The sequence below is a fragment of the Molothrus ater genome, chromosome Z (genome assembly GCF_012460135.2).
Source record: "Molothrus ater isolate BHLD 08-10-18 breed brown headed cowbird chromosome Z, BPBGC_Mater_1.1, whole genome shotgun sequence".
Classification (NCBI taxonomy): domain Eukaryota; kingdom Metazoa; phylum Chordata; class Aves; order Passeriformes; family Icteridae; genus Molothrus; species Molothrus ater.
In genome coordinates, this window is record NC_050511.2 from 7879315 (window position 1) to 7900340 (window position 21026).

Sequence of the window (21026 nt, forward strand, 5' to 3'; positions counted from 1 at the left end):
CTTCCCTGTCTCCTACACCCAATCCTCCATCACTGAACACAAAATAGTGTGGCAAAGTTTTAATATTGTAGGTGCTTTCTGTAACTTGTAATGGTGCCATTATATGCCATCAACCTTTCTTTGCCTGGTAATTCCCCCCCTTAGGAACTCCAGCACAGATCACTTGGCAAAACACAACTAAATTCACATTAGAAGTCTTAGCAGTTTACTCAAAAGCAGCACTCTCATAACCTTCTGATGAAAATGCCACAAAAAGAAGATCTAGAGAAGAGACGTGAACACAGTTCAGCTGATATGAACTGGCACACTAACATCTTCCCCCTATACGAACTGAACAAAATATAATCAAATCTGCATGAGAAGAAAGTGTAAAGGTAGCAGTTATTCTCACTCCACCTCAGCAGGGGAAAACCACATCAGTACTGAATATCCTACTTGTGCATACACACATTCAAACTAAAAACCCATTAGAAAATACAAGTGCAAGGCAGTTATGTCTGCAGTTCATGCCTGCCCAAAGGAAAACATCAGGGAAGACACTCTGTTCTTCAAAACGTCACAGGTATCTCCTGACCCACAAAAGGAGAAGCTGTCAAAGCCAAAAGTGAAATATCAGAAATAGGCTCAAAAAGCGAGCAGAAAAGGATGAAAAAAGAGAAAGTGATGAGACAAAATAGATTTAAGTTCCACCCAGCAGCTCACTGGGTACCACACACACCAGCTGACACATTTGTAAGATCTTTGCAACAGATGAACAGAGAAGACAGCATATCCCAATGTAATGTACACCAAAAGAACCCAAACAACAAAAAAATCCACAGTGAGATTTTACAGAAGCACATTAATTGAGTTAAATTAAAAAAAAAAAATCTCAGGAGATAATCCCAATCTTGCTTTATCAGCAACCATGGGGATCTCCTGCTGCTGAAGTTACACAGGAAGCAGTGACGACTCACATTTGGAACTTTGCCCACTTTCACTTTTCACATTAAGTGGATTGGACATGAAAAAGAAATATTCCCACCTGTTCCTGCCCCCAGACCATCTAACACTGCCACATTTTCACAAAGAATTCACAATACAATTAAAAAAACCTCCAAAATCCAGAAAGGACAAACACTGCATGAACAGTTGACAAAAAATCCTTTGTGACATCTGTGTATTTATTTCTAATTACCAACATACGAAGGGTAATTAACTCTGGATACAGGGGTATGAGAAATGGCTCCAAAAATATCATGCAAGATTTTGCAGGGAGAGGAAAAACTCTTGTACTAGCAAAGCTGCAGGTACCACAGAAAAAATAAAAAAGTATTAAAATATAAATACATATAAACAGAATTTAAAAAGACTGAGAGACTAACAATATTTGTCAATGAAAAATATAAGAAAATGCTAATTAACATGCAAAATAAACATTATATATGAATAATATTAGAGCATGCAATAAGAAAAAAAATAGATGCTGGTACATAGAGAAATTTTTAAATAAACCCCCAAAAAGGGCAACACACGAAACAGATGAAAAGACAATCCTGAAACACATCCCTGGCACAGCCAGCCGGAAAACTTCTGCCACGCTTTCGTCTCCTGTAATAGCTCAGTAACCAGGCTTCCCCCTGGCAGCAGCCCAGAAAAAGCGTCAGCTCCCGTTCTCACAGCAGCGTCCCCTCCTTCACAGTGACAAGCACCAAAGTTCTCAGAAGAAAGCAAAAGGAAAAACAAAAGTGAAAACGGAAAAGGGAAATTATCAGAAGATGGTGATGAAAGGAAAGCCTGGACATGGGCATATAACACTGCACAACCAGCAGCATCCCAAGCAAAGCAACCACGACTACCGAGCCAGAGCAGGCTCCTGCACAGCGCCCGAAGCTCCACCATGGCTGCACTTGGATGCGCACAGCCCCACCGGTGGCACAGCACCCTGGCGCTCCTGCTGCTCCTCATCGTGGCTCTGGCCACCGGCCTCCCGTGCCACCACCTGCGGACCCACGATCTTGGGAATGCACTCCAGCATCTGCAGGACATGGCTCCAAGAATGACACTGTCCTGCAATCTCCAGAAGCAGCCCTTCTTCCCTGCCAGCCTGCTCCACCACAACCTGCAGCCGCACCAAGCCGCCGCCACCGCCCGGCACATCCTGCAGCACCTCTTCCACACCCTCAGCTCCGACAGCACCCGCCAGCACTGGCCCGGCCAGGCTCGCAACCACCTCCTCAACAAGCTGCAGCACCACATCCACCACCTGGAGCAATGCCTCCCCGACAACGCCACGCCCTTCAAAGGACCACGCAACCCGCTGCTCGCCATCAACAAGTACTTCAGGGACATCCACCTCTTCCTGCACGCCCACAACCACAGCGCCTGCGCCTGGGACCACGTCCGCATTGAAGCTCTTGTCTGCTTCCAACACGTGGACAGACTCACACGGCGAATGAAGTACCAAGCTGCTCTGGACCCCACTAAGTCCACGGATAGCAAACACCCAGCCCCAGACAGCACCAGTGGCCACAGATGGAGCGGTGATGGCAGCAGCCCAGGCTGGGATCACCTGGGACCAGTCACACCTCCTCCGACTGGTGAGCTGATGGGGAAAGGGGTATGACCGTGGTGACACTGGGGTCAGTCTGTGGCACAGCCCACACCCAAACTACAACCACTGGAGAGGAGGGAAGAGGAAATTTCTGTGCTACACTTTCATGGACACCTGCGAAGTACTGGGGATATGGATGATATTTATTACCTGTGGAATTACTGCGTTCATCCAGACTGTAACCTCACCTGATGAATGGGAAGGGGATCATGGACAGTGGAGAACTACGGTGGGACTCTTATTCCAATCACTATTTGTTACAAAACTGTGTTTACTTACTTATTTAATAATTAATGAACTTAGTTGTTTATTTATTTATTTATTTATTTATTTATTCTTTTGTTAGAAATAAAGACTTTTTGTAAAAGCAGAAAAGAATGCAAAAGCAAAGCTGCGGTCATTGTGCTTCATGCTTATACCTGATATGCAAAGATACCAACTCCTCAGACTGTGAGGGAATCAATCTCCCTCCTGCAGCCCATCTTGCCAATGCCTCCTGTCTGGGTCGAAGGCTATGGACAGCAGACCCTTCTCAGGGAATGCTGCTCCTGCAGCCCCCAGGCATTTCTTACAGCTGCCAGACCATTGGGGCACCCATTTGCCCCAAATGGCATGATGCCTGCCCTGCACACTTCCTCCTCTTCCACCACCACGCTCTCCCTTCTAGACCCTCCAATAATGCCAAGACATGAAAGCCACCTCCAAGCCATCATCCCACCACAACCTTCTGCAATGCCACAGCACTGCGTTGCAAGAAAGAGGATGGCATAGACAAGGTGCACCTCAAAGAATCAAGGAGGGGATCCATAAAGGTCTGCAGAGATTTGGACAAGGAACAGAACTCCAGTGCTACCAACTCCACCCAAGAAACATCAAAAAGACACAAACCCCACAGGAGATGTCCAGAACTGCTCAATGCTTTGCTACAGCCACCATAACTGGTCCAGGATGCTCCTGGCTGAGCTTACATCCCAGTGGCTACGGGCACCTGCTGCAGTACATGGGGCACATTATCCTTGTCCTTCTTCACCCCAACACATCATTAGCAAGTAAAGAGATCCATCACCCAAACACCCTCACTCAACATGGCCCAACCCAGCGAGCACAGCATCCGTCATGAAGGAAACTGCACGTGCATCACCAACACCAGCTGCTCCTTCACCCTCCAGCCATCAACCCAGAAGTATCTCCCCAGATCAGCAGCTCTGGCCTCCTCCTGCATGGGACAAAGAGGTTGTTTCCTGTGCTCAAACAACCTCCACCACTGCATCACCGCAAGGACACTGCTCCGTGCAAGCACAAATGATAACTTCCCGTTTAGCTGAGTGAGAAGAGGACCAAATTCAGAATCATAGAATCACTAAGGTTGGAAAAGACCTCCAAGATCATCAAGCTCAGCCTTTGACCAAACACCATTAAGCCATATCATGAAGTGCCACATCTACTCAATTTTTGAACACTTGCAGGGGTGGTGACTCCACCACTTCCCTAGGGAGCCTGTTCCAATGCTTAACCACTTCTTCAGTGAAGAAATTTTCCCTAATATCCAATCTGAACCTCAACTGGCACAACTTGAAGACATTTTCCTTTCCTATTGCTAGTTGCTCGGAGAAAAAGCTGATTCCCATGTGGTTACAACCTTCTTTTAAATTGTTGTAGAGAGCGATAAGGTTGCCCTGAGCCTTCAAAACTAGCCTAGCCTACACTAAACTCGCCCAGTTCCCTCAGCTGCTCCTCATATGACTCACTCTACAGACCCTTCCCCAGCTCTGTTTCCTTCTCTGGACACACTCCAGCCCCCTCAGTGTCCTTCTTGCTGTGAGCAAATGAAGCTGAGCACAGATTCCAGGTGTGGCCTCAGCCGTGCCCCCAGCCCAGGGGGACGGGCCCTGCCCTGCTCCTGCCGGCCCCTCCATGGCTGACACAGGCCCGGGGCCTTTGGCCTCCTTGGCCCCCTGGGCACACCCAGCTCCTGTCCAGCCACTGGAAACCAGCACCTCCAGGGCCTTGCCCACTCAGCAGCTTTCCAGCCACTGTCCCAGCCTGGAGCTGCAGGGGGTTGTTGTGACCCTGGGACAGGACCCAGCACTTGGCCTGGTTGAACCTCACACAACTGGCCCCGGCCCATGGATCCAGCCCGTGCAGATCCCTCTGCAGAGCCCCCCTGCCCTCCAGCAGATCAGCACTCACACCCAGCTTGGCCTTGTCTCAAACTGACTAAAGGAGCTCTTGATTCCCTCACTCAGATCATCAATAAAGATAAAAAACAGTACAGTACAGAGCCCCCAGTACAGAGCCCTGGGGGACACCACTACTGACCAGCTGCCTGCTGCAAGTAATTCCATCCGCCAGCACTCTCTGGGCCAGGCCAGCAGCCAGTTTTTAACTCAGAGAACAGAGCATCTAAGCCACAAGCAGCTGGTGTCACCAGGAGAATTCTATGGGATACGGCGTCAAAGACTTTTCTAAAGTCCTGGAAGTCAACATCCCCAGACTTTCCTTAATCCACTAAGAGGGTCACTGTGTTACAGAGGGAGATTGGGTCAGGCAGTAATGCCTTTCACAAACCCATACTGGCTGGGCCTGATCCCCTGGACCTCCTGTAGGTGCCATGCGATGGGCACTCAAGAAGATCTCCATGGCTTCCCCAGCACTGAGGTCAGGCTGACAGGCCCAAAGCTCCATGGATTCTACTTCTGACCCTTCCTGAAGACAAGAATTACACTGGCCACACTCTAGGTGCCTGCAGCCTCCTTGGTTAGCCAGGACTGCTTTTAAATTATGGAGAGTGGCTTGGTGAGCTTTCCACCAGCTCTCTTATATATTCAGGTACACAGCAGGACAAGGACCCCTCAAGATGAAACTTCCATTTGTACCACTGTCCTCCTGATGCTCCTATCCCTGTGATGTCAGGAATGAGGACCTCATTGGTTCTGTCTTTTCTGAGGCAGCTGAAGGAACTAAACCACTTTATGACAAAAACAGGAGTGGTGGTGATGACACAAGCTGGAATACAGGGGATTCCAACATGAAAGAAGAAATGCATTTGTATTATTTTTTGTATTCAGGTGATACAACACTAGAATAGGGATTAGAGAAGATGAGTGATATCTGTTCCTGAGGACATATCTAAAAGCATCACTGGATGCAGGTTCTTCTGATACCACCCCCACTCAGCATCACACAGCACTTGAGATATCCAGGGCAAAAAAACCCAATTAAAATTAATTTTAAAAAATCTTTTATTGTTCAAAAGCAACAGCTTAGACGAGATTTCTTAAACTCCATCACAATGAAAGTCAAACTTCAAAAGGGAAGCAAGACACTGCAGAAGTTTCATCAACATTCAGTGCCCAGGTGCTTAGACCCAGAGCCACCTCCTCAACTTAATGACTTGAAAAACTCCTGAGGTCCTTAGACATAAACTATTTTACAACTGTATCAAAGGCTAAAAAGAAAGAATTTATTCATATGAATACAAAGAAAACAACCATATGGTAGCTAAAAACCCAGAAAAACCTAATGGAGAACTACAAAAAGACTTGGTCAAGTGTCCCAGATAGAATGGAAGCTTTGGACAACATTTATCAGGGAAGTCTTCCCATTGAGGTTCAGAAAGTATCTCCTTGCTGGCTAAACTCCTTCTCAGAGAAGTCTGGAGGCAGTTTAATACAATCCTAGTCTCACACTAGGTACACGGTTCATCTCTAATAAATTATATAACAGTAATTGAGTCTTTATACAAATTTGACCTGTAAGATTATGGATATATTTATTTAAACATTTATAAAAGAAAAGCATTTATATAGGAAAAAAATTATTAAATTTCTAAAAACAAATTCATCATGACAATATCAAAGAATTTTAATCAGAATTATCTGTGACACATTACAGACAGTTGCAACTACTTGTAGAGTGCTCTACTGCACCAATACTTCAAAACCCAGCTTAATAATAAGCTAGAGAACAATGCAATTAACCCAATGACTATTGTTCAGCCTCAAGCAATAACCTACAGATATGTCCCCATTCAAGGGAGAAATATCTATGCACATGAGTAGAAGGTCTGTTCTGAAAAACCCTACAGTTAAGGTGTAAAACTACAATTATAAAGAATAAAACGATTGATGCTAATGCATTAAAAGCTGTGACAGCTCAGTCAGCTCAGTAACTTATTAAAAATGTAACAGCTACTTTTTAGTAACCTATCAAAACTACCACTTCCTTTTTTCTACACCACGATTAAGCTGGCATGTCCTGACCAGTACAATTATAAGTCAGGAAACTATACTTAAAAAATCTTCAAAATATTTCACCTTCAAGGAGATGAGTGAAAGTGACGTTAGCACTCTTCAAAACAAAAAACTCTGTTAATTTCCCTGCCCAACACACCACATACAATTAAAGAAAAAAGAAAAGCCCAAGATACTATGATACAACTCATGGAGAGTGTCCTGTTACGGGAAAGAAGGGAAATTCAGCAAATTACAAGAGGAATAACAGATGAACCCAGAGAGAAAGGAAAACCACAAAAAACCCACAACATCATAGCAACAAAATGATGTAGCAAAATGTGGGGCTTCCTTTCCCCACAATCAACACACAAAAACCCAGATCCACAGACAAAAAGAGAATTACAACAACTTCCCAAGCTGAAGACACCCCAAACAAAACACTGGCCCAAAACCACAACAGCAAGCAGTACAGACTGGAAACCAAAGAAGGAAACTCCGGACAACCAGAAAGCGATGAAGGGAAAGCTGCCTCGCATACAAAGCCGCGCACCCGGAGCCACCCCAAGCACAGCCACCAGCAGCACCAGCCAGCCTCACCGGGCTCCTCCTGCCCAGCAGCACCCAACAGCACCCACAGAGAATCACCATGGCTGCGGCCACAGCCACACAGCCACGCCTGCCGCACGCCGCCCCGGCGCTCCTGCTCCTCCTCACCGCTCTGGCCGGCACCCTGGCCTGCCAACACCTCTGGACACACGAGGACACCTTCCCCGGCGACGCTCTCCGCCTCCTCCAGGACATGGCTGCGGTCGGCCACACGCAGCCCTGCCACCTGCCAGAGCCGCCCTTCTTCCCCGCCAGCCTGCTCCACCACAACCTGCAGCCGCACCAAGCCGCCGCCACCGCCCGGCACATCCTGCAGCACCTCTTCCACACCCTCAGCTCCAACAGCACCCGCCAGCACTGGCCCGGCCAGGCTCGCAACCACCTCCTCAACAAGCTGCAGCACCACATCCACCACCTGGAGCAATGCCTCCCCGACAACGCCACGCCCTTCAAAGGACCACGCAACCCGCTGCTCGCCATCAACAAGCACTTCAGGGACATCCACCTCTTCCTGCACGCCCACAACCACAGCGCCTGCGCCTGGGACCACGTCCGCCTCGAAGCTCGTGCCTCTCTACTGCACCTCCACAACCTCACACGCGCCACGCGCCGCTAGCGCCAAGGCCCACCCGCCCAGCCACACCTAGGCCCCAAACCCACCTGCAACCCCACGCCTCCTCTCACCTGGGACCACACACAGGCCTGCAACAACCGCACGGCCCCCGCAGCCTTCAACCGCTGCCTCTCCAGCGATTCCGCTGCTCATACTGATACGGACCAAAGACCTTCTCCACTTATTTATTGACTTATTTATTTAGTTATTTATTTTATTTACCTATTTATTCACGTATTTATTTTTCTACCTCTTCACTTATTTGTGCCAGTCCAAATAAAGACTTATGACAAAACACTTGCCACTGCCTCTCCTCTCTCGAGCACTGCAAGCACTCTTTGCGCCAGGGGAAAGCCATCTCCGCCCAACGCCTACTCCAAGCCCTGCTGCAAACAGCCCCCGACCCCTCTTCTCAACGGCGCCTGCCCAAGCAGCAGCCCCTGTGCAAGCCCCTGTGCAAAAGCACTGCCAGCCTTTGGCCAACACCATGGAAGCACAAAAAGAAAAACACCCAAAGGCTGCTCAAGAGCACCGCTGCACCTCATCTGCTTTATCCACACCTTGCTCCATCCATCCAATCCATGCCCCTCTGACTCACAGACAACGACGTCATGCGGGACACTGTCAAGCACTTTGCACAAAGCCAGGCACACGAGGTCACTTTCCTTGCCCCTCTCCACCACTGCCGTGGAGCCCGAAGCATAGAACAGCACCAAAACTGCCAGGAATGGTGATTTTGCACTTTGGAATGCCATGCTCCCTGTTCCCAATCACCTCTTGCTTTTCCATTGGCCTTAACATAGTCTCCCGGAGAAGCAGCCTCATCTTCTTGCCTCACACAGAGCTCAGCCTGAATGCTCCGTACTTCCCACACTCTTCTCCTTTTCCCTTTCTGAAAACGGGGCTTCTACTTCCCTTCTACCGCTTCTTGGCCATTTGGACTGACAGACACCAGCTTTCAAAAACGATGCACTCTGGCCTAGCAACTCCATCTGAAAGTTCCCTCAGGACTCAGGCATTAACCTCTGCACGTGCCATGCACTCGGACACTAAGTTCAAGTTGCTAAGATGGTCTCAAAGTTGACCCTGTCCTACAGTGGCCCTGGGATCTCCATTCTTCAGGCAGGGCTCCCAGCACTTGCCACGCGCCACTTCAGCAGCGGGCCTGGAGATCGCTGACACACAAGGCTACAAACATCCACTCCCCTCCACAGCCTCTTTGCCCCAAAAGTCTCCAACCTTCAAAGCCCATGCTGTGCTCCTAGCAACCATCCAACCATTTCTCCACGAGGCCATGGCAATCGTCCCCTTGCAGATCTCTGCACAGCCCACATTCCTCCTCACCGATCCCCAGCTTTTCTGCGCTTTTGCAAAGGCATCTGAAACTGCTGGCAAACCTTCACTACTCCAGCCACAGAAGCCCAGGCCCTGCCGTCTTGCTCACACGTGATGTCCTCTAGACCCCCGTGCCTCTTCAGAGCCATCCCCTCCAAGGACGCCACACCTCGCACGGGCCAACGAGCCCTGAACAGGACACGCTCTTGCAGGCCACGGCTCTGGCAATCCCAAAACACAACCCCATTGCTTTCACGGGGGACAGTCCTCTTTGGCCCTGCGGCTGCCTCATCCACTGGGCCAATGCATCTCCAAACCGGACCCTTGCTCCAGGGCCACAGCCAGCGGAGCAAGCACGACAGGAAGAGCAAAGCCCCTCCCTTGCGCCGCCTTCTTCACTGAGCCTTCCTTGCCTGCCTCCTTGCTGGCTCCTCCCAAACACAGCAGCTGGAGCGCCTGCCGCTGTGCAAGGACACACTCAGGCCTCCAAGGCCCACATGCACACACAGCCCCTTGAACACTGCCTCTGGGCATTGACCCCAGGAGGGGAAACGCCAGCCCCCGCCCACTGACATCACCGCACATGCCTTGCAACCGCAAAAGGAAAACAGTGGCTAAGATGAAAATAAAGGCAAGCCACCAAGTGAAAGGAAAAGTCACCACAGCCACCAGCAGGGCTTTGCGGGTGGAAAGCATGCTTGGCCACAAAGAGAGACTCAGTAGCACAGCACGGACCGCGCAGCTGGCCCGGCAGGTGAAGGGCAACAGCCAAGAGCCCTCTCCGCCACACCTGACAACGACGCCTCCGAGACAGAGCTTTTGCAAGGCCGGCACGCCGCTGCCACCACAATCCCCAACCACGGACACCCCGACCAAACACTTCCCCAAAACCTACACAGCCACCAGTACAGACTGGAAAGTACAGGCAGAAACTGCGGACAACCGGAAAGCGATGAAGGGAAAGCTGCCTCGCATACAAAGCCGCGCACCCGGAGCCACCCCAAGCACAGCCACCAGCAGCACCAGCCAGCCTCACCGGGCTCCTCCTGCCCAGCAGCACCCAACAGCACCCACAGAGACTCACCATGGCTGCGGCCACAGCCACACAGCCACGCCTGCCGCACGCCGCCCCGGCGCTCCTGCTCCTCCTCACCGCTCTGGCCGGCACCCTGGCCTGCCAACACCTCTGGACACACGAGGACACCTTCCCCGGCGACGCTCTCCGCCTCCTCCAGGACATGGCTGCGGTCGGCCACACGCAGCCCTGCCACCTGCCAGAGCCGCCCTTCTTCCCCGCCAGCCTGCTCCACCACAACCTGCAGCCGCACCAAGCCGCCGCCACCGCCCTGCACATCCTGCAGCACCTCTTCCACACCCTCAGCTCCAACAGCACCCGCCAGCACTGGCCCGGCCAGGCTCGCAACCACCTCCTCAACAAGCTGCAGCACCACATCCACCACCTGGAGCAATGCCTCCCCGACAACGCCACGCCCTTCAAAGGACCACGCAACCCGCTGCTCGCCATCAACAAGTACTTCAGGGACATCCACCTCTTCCTGCACGCCCACAACCACAGCGCCTGCGCCTGGGACCACGTCCGCCTCGAAGCTCGTGCCTCTCTACTGCACCTCCACAACCTCACACGCGCCACGCGCCGCTAGCGCCAAGGCCCACCCGCCCAGCCACACCTAGGCCCCAAACCCACCTCCAACCCCACGCCTCCTCTCACCTGGGACCACACACAGGCCTGCAACAACCGCACGGCCCCCGCAGCCTTCAACCGCTGCCTCTCCAGCGATTCCGCTGCTCATACTGATACGGACCAAAGACCTTCTCCACTTATTTATTGACTTATTTATTTAGTTATTTATTTTATTTACCTATTTATTCACGTATTTATTTTTCTACCTCTTCACTTATTTGTGCCAGTCCAAATAAAGACTTATGACAAAACACTTGCCACTGCCTCTCCTCTCTCGAGCACTGCAAGCACTCTTTGCGCCAGGGGAAAGCCATCTCCGCCCAACGCCTACTCCAAGCCCTGCTGCAAACAGCCCCCGACCCCTCTTCTCAACGGCGCCTGCCCAAGCAGCAGCCCCTGTGCAAGCCCCTGTGCAAAAGCACTGCCAGCCTTTGGCCAACACCATGGAAGCACAAAAAGAAAAACACCCAAAGGCTGCTCAAGAGCACCGCTGCACCTCATCTGCTTTATCCACACCTTGCTCCATCCATCCAATCCATGCCCCTCTGACTCACAGACAACGACGTCATGCGGGACACTGTCAAGCACTTTGCACAAAGCCAGGCACACGAGGTCACTTTCCTTGCCCCTCTCCACCACTGCCGTGGAGCCCGAAGCATAGAACAGCACCAAAACTGCCAGGAATGGTGATTTTGCACTTTGGAATGCCATGCTCCCTGTTCTCAATCACCTCTTGCTTTTCCATTGGCCTTAACACAGTCTCCCGGAGAAGCAGCCTCATCTTCTTGCCTCACACAGAGCTCAGCCTGAATGCTCCGTACTTCCCACACTCTTCTCCTTTTCCCTTTCTGAAAACGGGGCTTCTACTTCCCTTCTACCGCTTCTTGGCCATTTGGACTGACAGACACCAGCTGTAAAAATCGATGCACTCTGGCCTAGCAACTCCATCTGAAAGTTCCCTCAGGACTCAGGCATTAACCTCTGCACGTGCCATGCACTCGGACACTAAGTTCAAGTTGCTAAGATGGTCTCAAAGTTGACCCTGTCCTACAGTGGCCTGGGGATCTCCATTCTTCAGGCAGGGCTCCCAGCACTTGCCACGCGCCACTTCAGCAGCGGGCCTGGAGATCGCTGACACACAAGGCTACAAACATCCACTCCCCTCCACAGCCTCTTTGCCCCAAAAGTCTCCAACCTTCAAAGCCCATGCTGTGCTCCTAGCAACCATCCAACCATTTCTCCACGAGGCCATGGCAATCGTCCCCTTGCAGATCTCTGCACAGCCCACATTCCTCCTCACCGATCCCCAGCTTTTCTGCGCTTTTGCAAAGGCATCTGAAACTGCTGGCAAACCTTCACTACTCCAGCCACAGAAGCCCAGGCCCTGCCGTCTTGCTCACACGTGATGTCCTCTAGACCCCCGTGCCTCTTCAGAGCCATCCCCTCCAAGGACGCCACACCTCGCACGGGCCAACGAGCCCTGAACAGGACACGCTCTTGCAGGCCAGGGCTCTGGCAATCCCAAAACACAACCCCATTGCTTTCACGGGGGACAGTCCTCTTTGGCCCTGCGGCTGCCTCATCCACTGGGCCAATGCATCTCCAAACCGGACCCTTGCTCCAGGGCCACAGCCAGCGGAGCAAGCACGACAGGAAGAGCAAAGCCCCTCCCTTGCGCCGCCTTCTTCACTGAGCCTTCCTTGCCTGCCTCCTTGCTGGCTCCTCCCAAACACAGCAGCTGGAGCGCCTGCCTCTGTGCAAGGACACACTCAGGCCTCCAAGGCCCATGTGCACACACAGCCCCTCGAACACTGCCTCTGGGCATTGACCCCAGGAGGGGAAACGCCAGCCCCCGCCCACTGACATCACCGCACATGCCTTGCAACCGCAAAAGGAAAACAGTGGCTAAGATGAAAATAAAGGCAAGCCACCAAGTGAAAGGAAAAGTCACCACAGCCACCAGCAGGGCTTTGCGGGTGGAAAGCATGCTTGGCCACAAAGAGAGACTCAGTAGCACAGCACGGACCGCGCAGCTGGCCCGGCAGGTGAAGGGCAACAGCCAAGAGCCCTCTCCGCCACACCTGACAACGACGCCTCCGAGACAGAGCTTTTGCAAGGCCGGCACGCCGCTGCCACCACAATCCCCAACCACGGACACCCCGACCAAACACTTCCCCAAAACCTACACAGCCACCAGTACAGACTGGAAAGTACAGGCAGAAACTGCGGACAACCGGAAAGCGATGAAGGGAAAGCTGCCTCGCATACAAAGCCGCGCACCCGGAGCCACCCCAAGCACAGCCACCAGCAGCACCAGCCAGCCTCACCAGGCTCCTCCTGCCCAGCAGCACCCAACAGCACCCACAGAGAATCACCATGGCTGCGGCCACAGCCACACAGCCACGCCTGCCGCACGCCGCCCCGGCGCTCCTGCTCCTCCTCACCGCTCTGGCCGGCACCCTGGCCTGCCAACACCTCTGGACACACGAGGACACCTTCCCCGGCGACGCTCTCCGCCTCCTCCAGGACATGGCTGCGGTCGGCCACACGCAGCCCTGCCACCTGCCAGAGCCGCCCTTCTTCCCCGCCAGCCTGCTCCACCACAACCTGCAGCCGCACCAAGCCGCCACCGCCCTGCGCATCCTGCAGCACCTCTTCCACACCCTCAGCTCCAACAGCACCCGCCAGCACTGGCCCGGCCAGGCTCGCAACCACCTCCTCAACAAGCTGCAGCACCACATCCACCACCTGGAGCAATGCCTCCCCGACAACGCCACGCCCTTCAAAGGACCACGCAACCCGCTGCTCGCCATCAACAAGTACTTCAGGGACATCCACCTCTTCCTGCACGCCCACAACCACAGCGCCTGCGCCTGGGACCACGTCCGCCTCGAAGCTCGTGCCTCTCTACTGCACCTCCACAACCTCACACGCGCCACGCGCCGCTAGCGCCAAGGCCCACCCGCCCAGCCACACCTAGGCCCCAAACCCACCTCCAACCCCACGCCTCCTCTCACCTGGGACCACACACAGGCCTGCAACAACCGCACGGCCCCCGCAGCCTTCAACCGCTGCGTCTCCAGCGATTCCGCTGCTCATACTGATACGGACCAAAGACCTTCTCCACTTATTTATTGACTTATTTATTTAGTTATTTATTTTATTTACCTATTTATTCACGTATTTATTTTTCTACCTCTTCACTTATTTGTGCCAGTCCAAATAAAGACTTATGACAAAACACTTGCCACTGCCTCTCCTCTCTCGAGCACTGCAAGCACTCTTTGCGCCAGGGGAAAGCCATCTCCGCCCAACGCCTACTCCAAGCCCTGCTGCAAACAGCCCCCGACCCCTCTTCTCAACGGCGCCTGCCCAAGCAGCAGCCCCTGTGCAAGCCCCTGTGCAAAAGCACTGCCAGCCTTTGGCCAACACCATGGAAGCACAAAAAGAAAAACACCCAAAGGCTGCTCAAGAGCACCGCTGCACCTCATCTGCTTTATCCACACCTTGCTCCATCCATCCAATCCATGCCCCTCTGACTCACAGACAACGACGTCATGCGGGACACTGTCAAGCACTTTGCACAAAGCCAGGCACACGAGGTCACTTTCCTTGCCCCTCTCCACCACTGCCGTGGAGCCCTAAGCATAGAACAGCACCAAAACTGCCAGGAATGGTGATTTTGCACTTTGGAATGCCATGCTCCCTGTTCCCAATCACCTCTTGCTTTTCCATTGGCCTTAACATAGTCTCCCGGAGAAGCAGCCTCATCTTCTTGCCTCACACAGAGCTCAGCCTGAATGCTCCGTACTTCCCACACTCTTCTCCTTTTCCCTTTCTGAAAACGGGGCTTCTACTTCCCTTCTACCGCTTCTTGGCCATTTGGACTGACAGACACCAGCTTTCAAAAACGATGCACTCTGGCCTAGCAACTCCATCTGAAAGTTCCCTCAGGACTCAGGCATTAACCTCTGCACGTGCCATGCACTCGGACACTAAGTTCAAGTTGCTAAGATGGTCTCAAAGTTGACCCTGTCCTACAGTGGCCTGGGGATCTCCATTCTTCAGGCAGGGCTCCCAGCACTTGCCACGCGCCACTTCAGCAGCGGGCCTGGAGATCGCTGACACACAAGGCTACAAACATCCACTCCCCTCCACAGCCTCTTTGCCCCAAAAGTCTCCAACCTTCAAAGCCCATGCTGTGCTCCTAGCAACCATCCAACCATTTCTCCACGAGGCCATGGCAATCGTCCCCTTGCAGATCTCTGCACAGCCCACATTCCTCCTCACCGATCCCCAGCTTTTCTGCGCTTTTGCAAAGGCATCTGAAACTGCTGGCAAGCCTTCACTACTCCAGCCACAGAAGCCCAGGCCCTGCCGTCTTGCTCACACGTGATGTCCTCTAGACCCCCGTGCCTCTTCAGAGCCATCCCCTCCAAGGACGCCACACCTCGCACGGGCCAACGAGCCCTGAACAGGACACGCTCTTGCAGGCCACGGCTCTGGCAATCCCAAAACACAACCCCATTGCTTTCACGGGGGACAGTCCTCTTTGGCCCTGCGGCTGCCTCATCCACTGGGCCAATGCATCTCCAAACCGGACCCTTGCTCCAGGGCCACAGCCAGCGGAGCAAGCACGACAGGAAGAGCAAAGCCCCTCCCTTGCGCCGCCTTCTTCACTGAGCCTTCCTTGCCTGCCTCCTTGCTGGCTCCTCCCAAACACAGCAGCTGGAGCGCCTGCCTCTGTGCAAGGACACACTCAGGCCTCCAAGGCCCATGTGCACACACAGCCCCTCGAACACTGCCTCTGGGCATTGACCCCAGGAGGGGAAACGCCAGCCCCCGCCCACTGACATCACCGCACATGCCTTGCAACCGCAAAAGGAAAACAGTGGCTAAGATGAAAATAAAGGCAAGCCACCAAGTGAAAGGAAAAGTCACCACAGCCACCAGCAGGGCTTTGCGGGTGGAAAGCATGCTTGGCCACAAAGAGAGACTCAGTAGCACAGCACGGACCGCGCAGCTGGCCCGGCAGGTGAAGGGCAACAGCCAAGAGCCCTCTCCGCCACACCTGACAACGACGCCTCCGAGACAGAGCTTTCGCAAGGCCGGCACGCCGCTGCCACCACAATCCCCAACCACGGACACCCCGACCAAACACTTCCCCAAAACCTACACAGCCACCAGTACAGACTGGAAAGTACAGGCAGAAACTGCGGACAACCAGAAAGCGATGAAGGGAAAGCTGCCTCGCATACAAAGCCGCGCACCCGGAGCCACCCCAAGCACAGCCACCAGCAGCACCAGCCAGCCTCACCGGGCTCCTCCTGCCCAGCAGCACCCAACAGCACCCACAGAGAATCACCATGGCTGCGGCCACAGCCACACAGCCACGCCTGCCGCACGCCGCCCCGGCGCTCCTGCTCCTCCTCACCGCTCTGGCCGGCACCCTGGCCTGCCAACACCTCTGGACACACGAGGACACCTTCCCCGGCGACGCTCTCCGCCTCCTCCAGGACATGGCTGCGGTCGGCCACACGCAGCCCTGCCACCTGCCAGAGCCGCCCTTCTTCCCCGCCAGCCTGCTCCACCACAACCTGCAGCCGCACCAAGCCGCCGCCACCGCCCTGCGCATCCTGCAGCACCTCTTCCACACCCTCAGCTCCAACAGCACCCGCCAGCACTGGCCCGGCCAGGCTCGCAACCACCTCCTCAACAAGCTGCAGCACCACATCCACCACCTGGAGCAATGCCTCCCCGACAACGCCACGCCCTTCAAAGGACCACGCAACCCGCTGCTCGCCATCAACAAGTACTTCAGGGACATCCACCTCTTCCTGCACGCCCACAACCACAGCGCCTGCGCCTGGGACCACGTCCGCCTCGAAGCTCGTGCCTCTCTACTGCACCTCCACAACCTCACACGCGCCACGCGCCGCTAGCGCCAAGGCCCACCCGCCCAGCCACACCTAGGCCCCAAACCCACCTCCAACCCCACGCCTCCTCTCACCTGGGACCACACACAGGCCTGCAACAACCGCACGGCCCCCGCAGCCTTCAACCGCTGCCTCTCCAGCGATTCCGCTGCTCATACTGATACGGACCAAAGACCTTCTCCACTTATTTATTGACTTATTTATTTAGTTATTTATTTTATTTACCTATTTATTCACGTATTTATTTTTCTACCTCTTCACTTATTTGTGCCAGTCCAAATAAAGACTTATGACAAAACACTTGCCACTGCCTCTCCTCTCTCGAGCACTGCAAGCACTCTTTGCGCCAGGGGAAAGCCATCTCCGCCCAACGCCTACTCCAAGCCCTGCTGCAAACAGCCCCCGACCCCTCTTCTCAACGGCGCCTGCCCAAGCAGCAGCCCCTGTGCAAGCCCCTGTGCAAAAGCACTGCCAGCCTTTGGCCAACACCATGGAAGCACAAAAAGAAAAACACCCAAAGGCTGCTCAAGAGCACCGCTGCACCTCATCTGCTTTATCCACACCTTGCTCCATCCATCCAATCCATGCCCCTCTGACTCACAGACAACGACGTCATGCGGGACACTGTCAAGCACTTTGCACAAAGCCAGGCACACGAGGTCACTTTCCTTGCCCCTCTCCACCACTGCCGTGGAGCCCTAAGCATAGAACAGCACCAAAACTGCCAGGAATGGTGATTTTGCACTTTGGAATGCCACGCTCCCTGTTCCCAATCACCTCTTGCTTTTCCATAGGCCTTAACATAGTCTCCCGGAGAAGCAGCCTCATCTTCTTGCCTCACACAGAGCTCAGCCTGAATGCTCCGTACTTCCCACACTCTTCTCCTTTTCCCTTTCTGAAAACGGGGCTTCTACTTCCCTTCTACCGCTTCTTGGCCATTTGGACTGACAGACACCAGCTGTCAAAAACGATGCACTCTGGCCTAGCAACTCCATCTGAAAGTTCCCTCAGGACTCAGGCATTAACCTCTGCACGTGCCATGCACTCGGACACTAAGTTCAAGTTGCTAAGATGGTCTCAAAGTTGACCCTGTCCTACAGTGGCCTGGGGATCTCCATTCTTCAGGCAGGGCTCCCAGCACTTGCCACACGCCACTTCAGCAGCGGGCCTGGAGATCGCTGACACACAAGGCTACAAACATCCACTCCCCTCCACAGCCTCTTTGCCCCAAAAGTCTCCAACCTTCAAAGCCCATGCTGTGCTCCTAGCAACCATCCAACCATTTCTCCACGAGGCCATGGCAATCGTCCCCTTGCAGATCTCTGCACAGCCCACATTCCTCCTCACCGATCCCCAGCTTTTCTGCGCTTTTGCAAAGGCATCTGAAACTGCTGGCAAACCTTCGCTACTCCAGCCACAGAAGCCCAGGCCCTGCCGTCTTGCTCACACGTGATGTCCTCTAGACCCCCGTGCCTCTTCAGAGCCATCCCCTCCAAGGACGCCACACCTCGCACGGGCCAACGAGCCCTGAACAGGACACGCTCTTGCAGGCCAGGGCTCTGGCAATCCCAAAACACAACCCCATTGCTTTCACGGGGCACAGTCCTCTTTGGCCCTGCGGCTGCCTCATCCACTGGGCCAATGCATCTCCAAACCGGACCCTTGCTCCAGGGCCACAGCCAGCGGAGCAAGCACGACAGGAAGAGCAAAGCCCCTCCCTTGCGCCGCCTTCTTCACTGAGCCTTCCTTGCCTGCCTCCTTGCTGGCTCCTCCCAAACACAGCAGCTGGAGCGCCTGCCTCTGTGCAAGGACACACTCAGGCCTCCAAGGCCCACGTGCACACACAGCCCCTTGAACACTGCCACTGCCTCTGGGCATTGACCCCAGGAGGGGAAACGCCAGCCCCCGCCCACTGACATCACCGCACATGCCTTGCAACCGCAAAAGGAAAACAGTGGCTAAGATGAAAATAAAGGCAAGCCACCGAGTGAAAGGAAAAGTCACCACAGCCACCAGCAGGGCTTTGCGGGTGGAAAGCATGCTTGGCCACAAAGAGAGACTCAGTAGCACAGCACGGACCGCGCAGCTGGCCCGGCAGGTGAAGGGCAACAGCCAAGAGCCCTCTCCGCCACACCTGACAACGACGCCTCCGAGACAGAGCTTTCGCAAGGCCGGCACGCCGCTGCCACCACAATCCCCAACCACGGACACCCCGACCAAACACTTCCCCAAAACCTACACAGCCACCAGTACAGACTGGAAAGTACAGGCAGAAACTGCGGACAACCAGAAAGCGATGAAGGGAAAGCTGCCTCGCATACAAAGCCGCGCACCCGGAGCCACCCCAAGCACAGCCACCAGCAGCACCAGCCAGCCTCACCGGGCTCCTCCTGCCCAGCAGCACCCAACAGCACCCACAGAGAATAACCATGGCTGCGGCCACAGCCACACAGCCACGCCTGCCGCACGCCGCCCCGGCGCTCCTGCTCCTCCTCACCGCTCTGGCCGGCACCCTGGCCTGCCAACACCTCTGGACACACGAGGACACCTTCCCCGGCGACGCTCTCCGCCTCCTCCAGGACATGGCTGCGGTCGGCCACACGCAGCCCTGCCACCTGCCAGAGCCGCCCTTCTTCCCCGCCAGCCTGCTCCACCACAACCTGCAGCCGCACCAAGCCGCCGCCACCGCCCTGCGCATCCTGCAGCACCTCTTCCACACCCTCAGCTCCAACAGCACCCGCCAGCACTGGCCCGGCCAGGCTCGCAACCACCTCCTCAACAAGCTGCAGCACCACATCCACCACCTGGAGCAATGCCTCCCCGACAACGCCACGCCCTTCAAAGGACCACGCAACCCGCTGCTCGCCATCAACAAGTACTTCAGGGACATCCACCTCTTCCTGCACGCCCACAACCACAGCGCCTGCGCCTGGGACCACGTCCGCCTCGAAGCTCGTGCCTCTCTACTGCACCTCCACAACCTCACACGCGCCACGCGCCGCTAGCGCCAAGGCCCACCCGCCCAGCCACACCTAGGCCCCAAACCCACCTCCAACCCCACGCCTCCTCTCACCTGGGACCACACACAGGCCTGCAACAACCGCACGGCCCCCGCAGCCTTCAACCGCTGCGTCTCCAGCGATTCCGCTGCTCATACTGATACGGACCAAAGACCTTCTCCACTTATTTATTGACTAATTTATTTAGTTATTTATTTTATTTACCTATTTATTCACGTATTTATTTTTCTACCTCTTCACTTATTTGTGCCAGTCCAAATAAAGACTTATGACAAAACACTTGCCACTGCCTCTCCTCTCTCGAGCACTGCAAGCACTCTTTGCGCCAGGGGAAAGCCATCTCCGCCCAACGCCTACTCCAAGCCCTGCTGCAAACAGCCCCCGACCCCTCTTCTCAACGGCGCCTGCCCAAGCAGCAGCCCCTGTGCAAGCCCCTGTGCAAAAGCACTGCCAGCCTTTGGCCAACACCATGGAAGCACAAAAAGAAAAACACCCAAAGGCTGCTCAAGAGCACCGCTGCACCTCATCTGCTTTATCCACACCTTGCTCCATCCATCCAATCCATGCCCCTCTGACTCACAGACAACGACGTCATGCGGGACACTGTCAAGCACTTTGCACAAAGCCAGGCACACGAGGTCACTTTCCTTGCCCCTCTCCACCACTGCCGTGGAGCCCGAAGCATAGAACAGCACCAAAACTGCCAGGAATGGTGATTTTGCACTTTGGAATGCCATGCTCCCTGTTCCCAATCACCTCTTGCTTTTCCATTGGCCTTAACACAGTCTCCCGGAGAAGCAGCCTCATCTTCTTGCCTCACACAGAGCTCAGCCTGAATGCTCCGTACTTCCCACACTCTTCTCCTTTTCCCTTTCTGAAAACGGGGCTTCTACTTCCCTTCTACCGCTTCTTGGCCATTTGGACTGACAGACACCAGCTGTCAAAAACGATGCACTCTGGCCTAGCAACTCCATCTGAAAGTTCCC

The 21026-nt window shown here is 54.3% G+C and overlaps 7 protein-coding genes across 20 annotated transcripts in view; 6 read left to right on the plus strand and 1 right to left on the minus strand.

The window, feature by feature from the left end:
* Window positions 1-21026, minus strand: part of UBAP2 (ubiquitin associated protein 2) — a 140775-nt gene that overhangs the window by 8375 nt on the left and 111374 nt on the right. The window lies entirely within an intron of this gene.
* LOC129047010 (interferon-like) lies at window positions 1880-5261 on the plus strand. Its single transcript, XM_054517795.1, has 3 exons — window positions 1880-2449; window positions 4574-4628; window positions 5200-5261. The coding sequence occupies exons 1-3, from the start codon at window positions 1880-1882 to the stop codon at window positions 5259-5261; spliced, it is 687 nt and encodes a 228-aa protein (XP_054373770.1).
* LOC118699030 (interferon-like) lies at window positions 7475-8050 on the plus strand. The gene has a single exon (XM_036402655.1). It carries the CDS (start codon window positions 7475-7477, stop codon window positions 8048-8050), a length of 576 nt encoding a protein of 191 aa, XP_036258548.1.
* On the plus strand, window positions 10468-11043 carry LOC118699041 (interferon-like). Its single transcript, XM_036402668.1, has one exon. It carries the CDS (start codon window positions 10468-10470, stop codon window positions 11041-11043), a length of 576 nt encoding a protein of 191 aa, XP_036258561.1.
* On the plus strand, window positions 13461-14045 carry LOC118699043 (interferon-like). The gene has a single exon (XM_036402670.2). The coding sequence runs from the start codon at window positions 13461-13463 to the stop codon at window positions 14031-14033; it is 573 nt and encodes a 190-aa protein (XP_036258563.1). The 3' UTR covers window positions 14034-14045.
* On the plus strand, window positions 16451-17026 carry LOC118699040 (interferon-like). The gene has a single exon (XM_036402667.1). The coding sequence runs from the start codon at window positions 16451-16453 to the stop codon at window positions 17024-17026; it is 576 nt and encodes a 191-aa protein (XP_036258560.1).
* Window positions 19450-20025, plus strand: LOC118699039 (interferon-like). Its single transcript, XM_036402666.1, has one exon. The coding sequence runs from the start codon at window positions 19450-19452 to the stop codon at window positions 20023-20025; it is 576 nt and encodes a 191-aa protein (XP_036258559.1).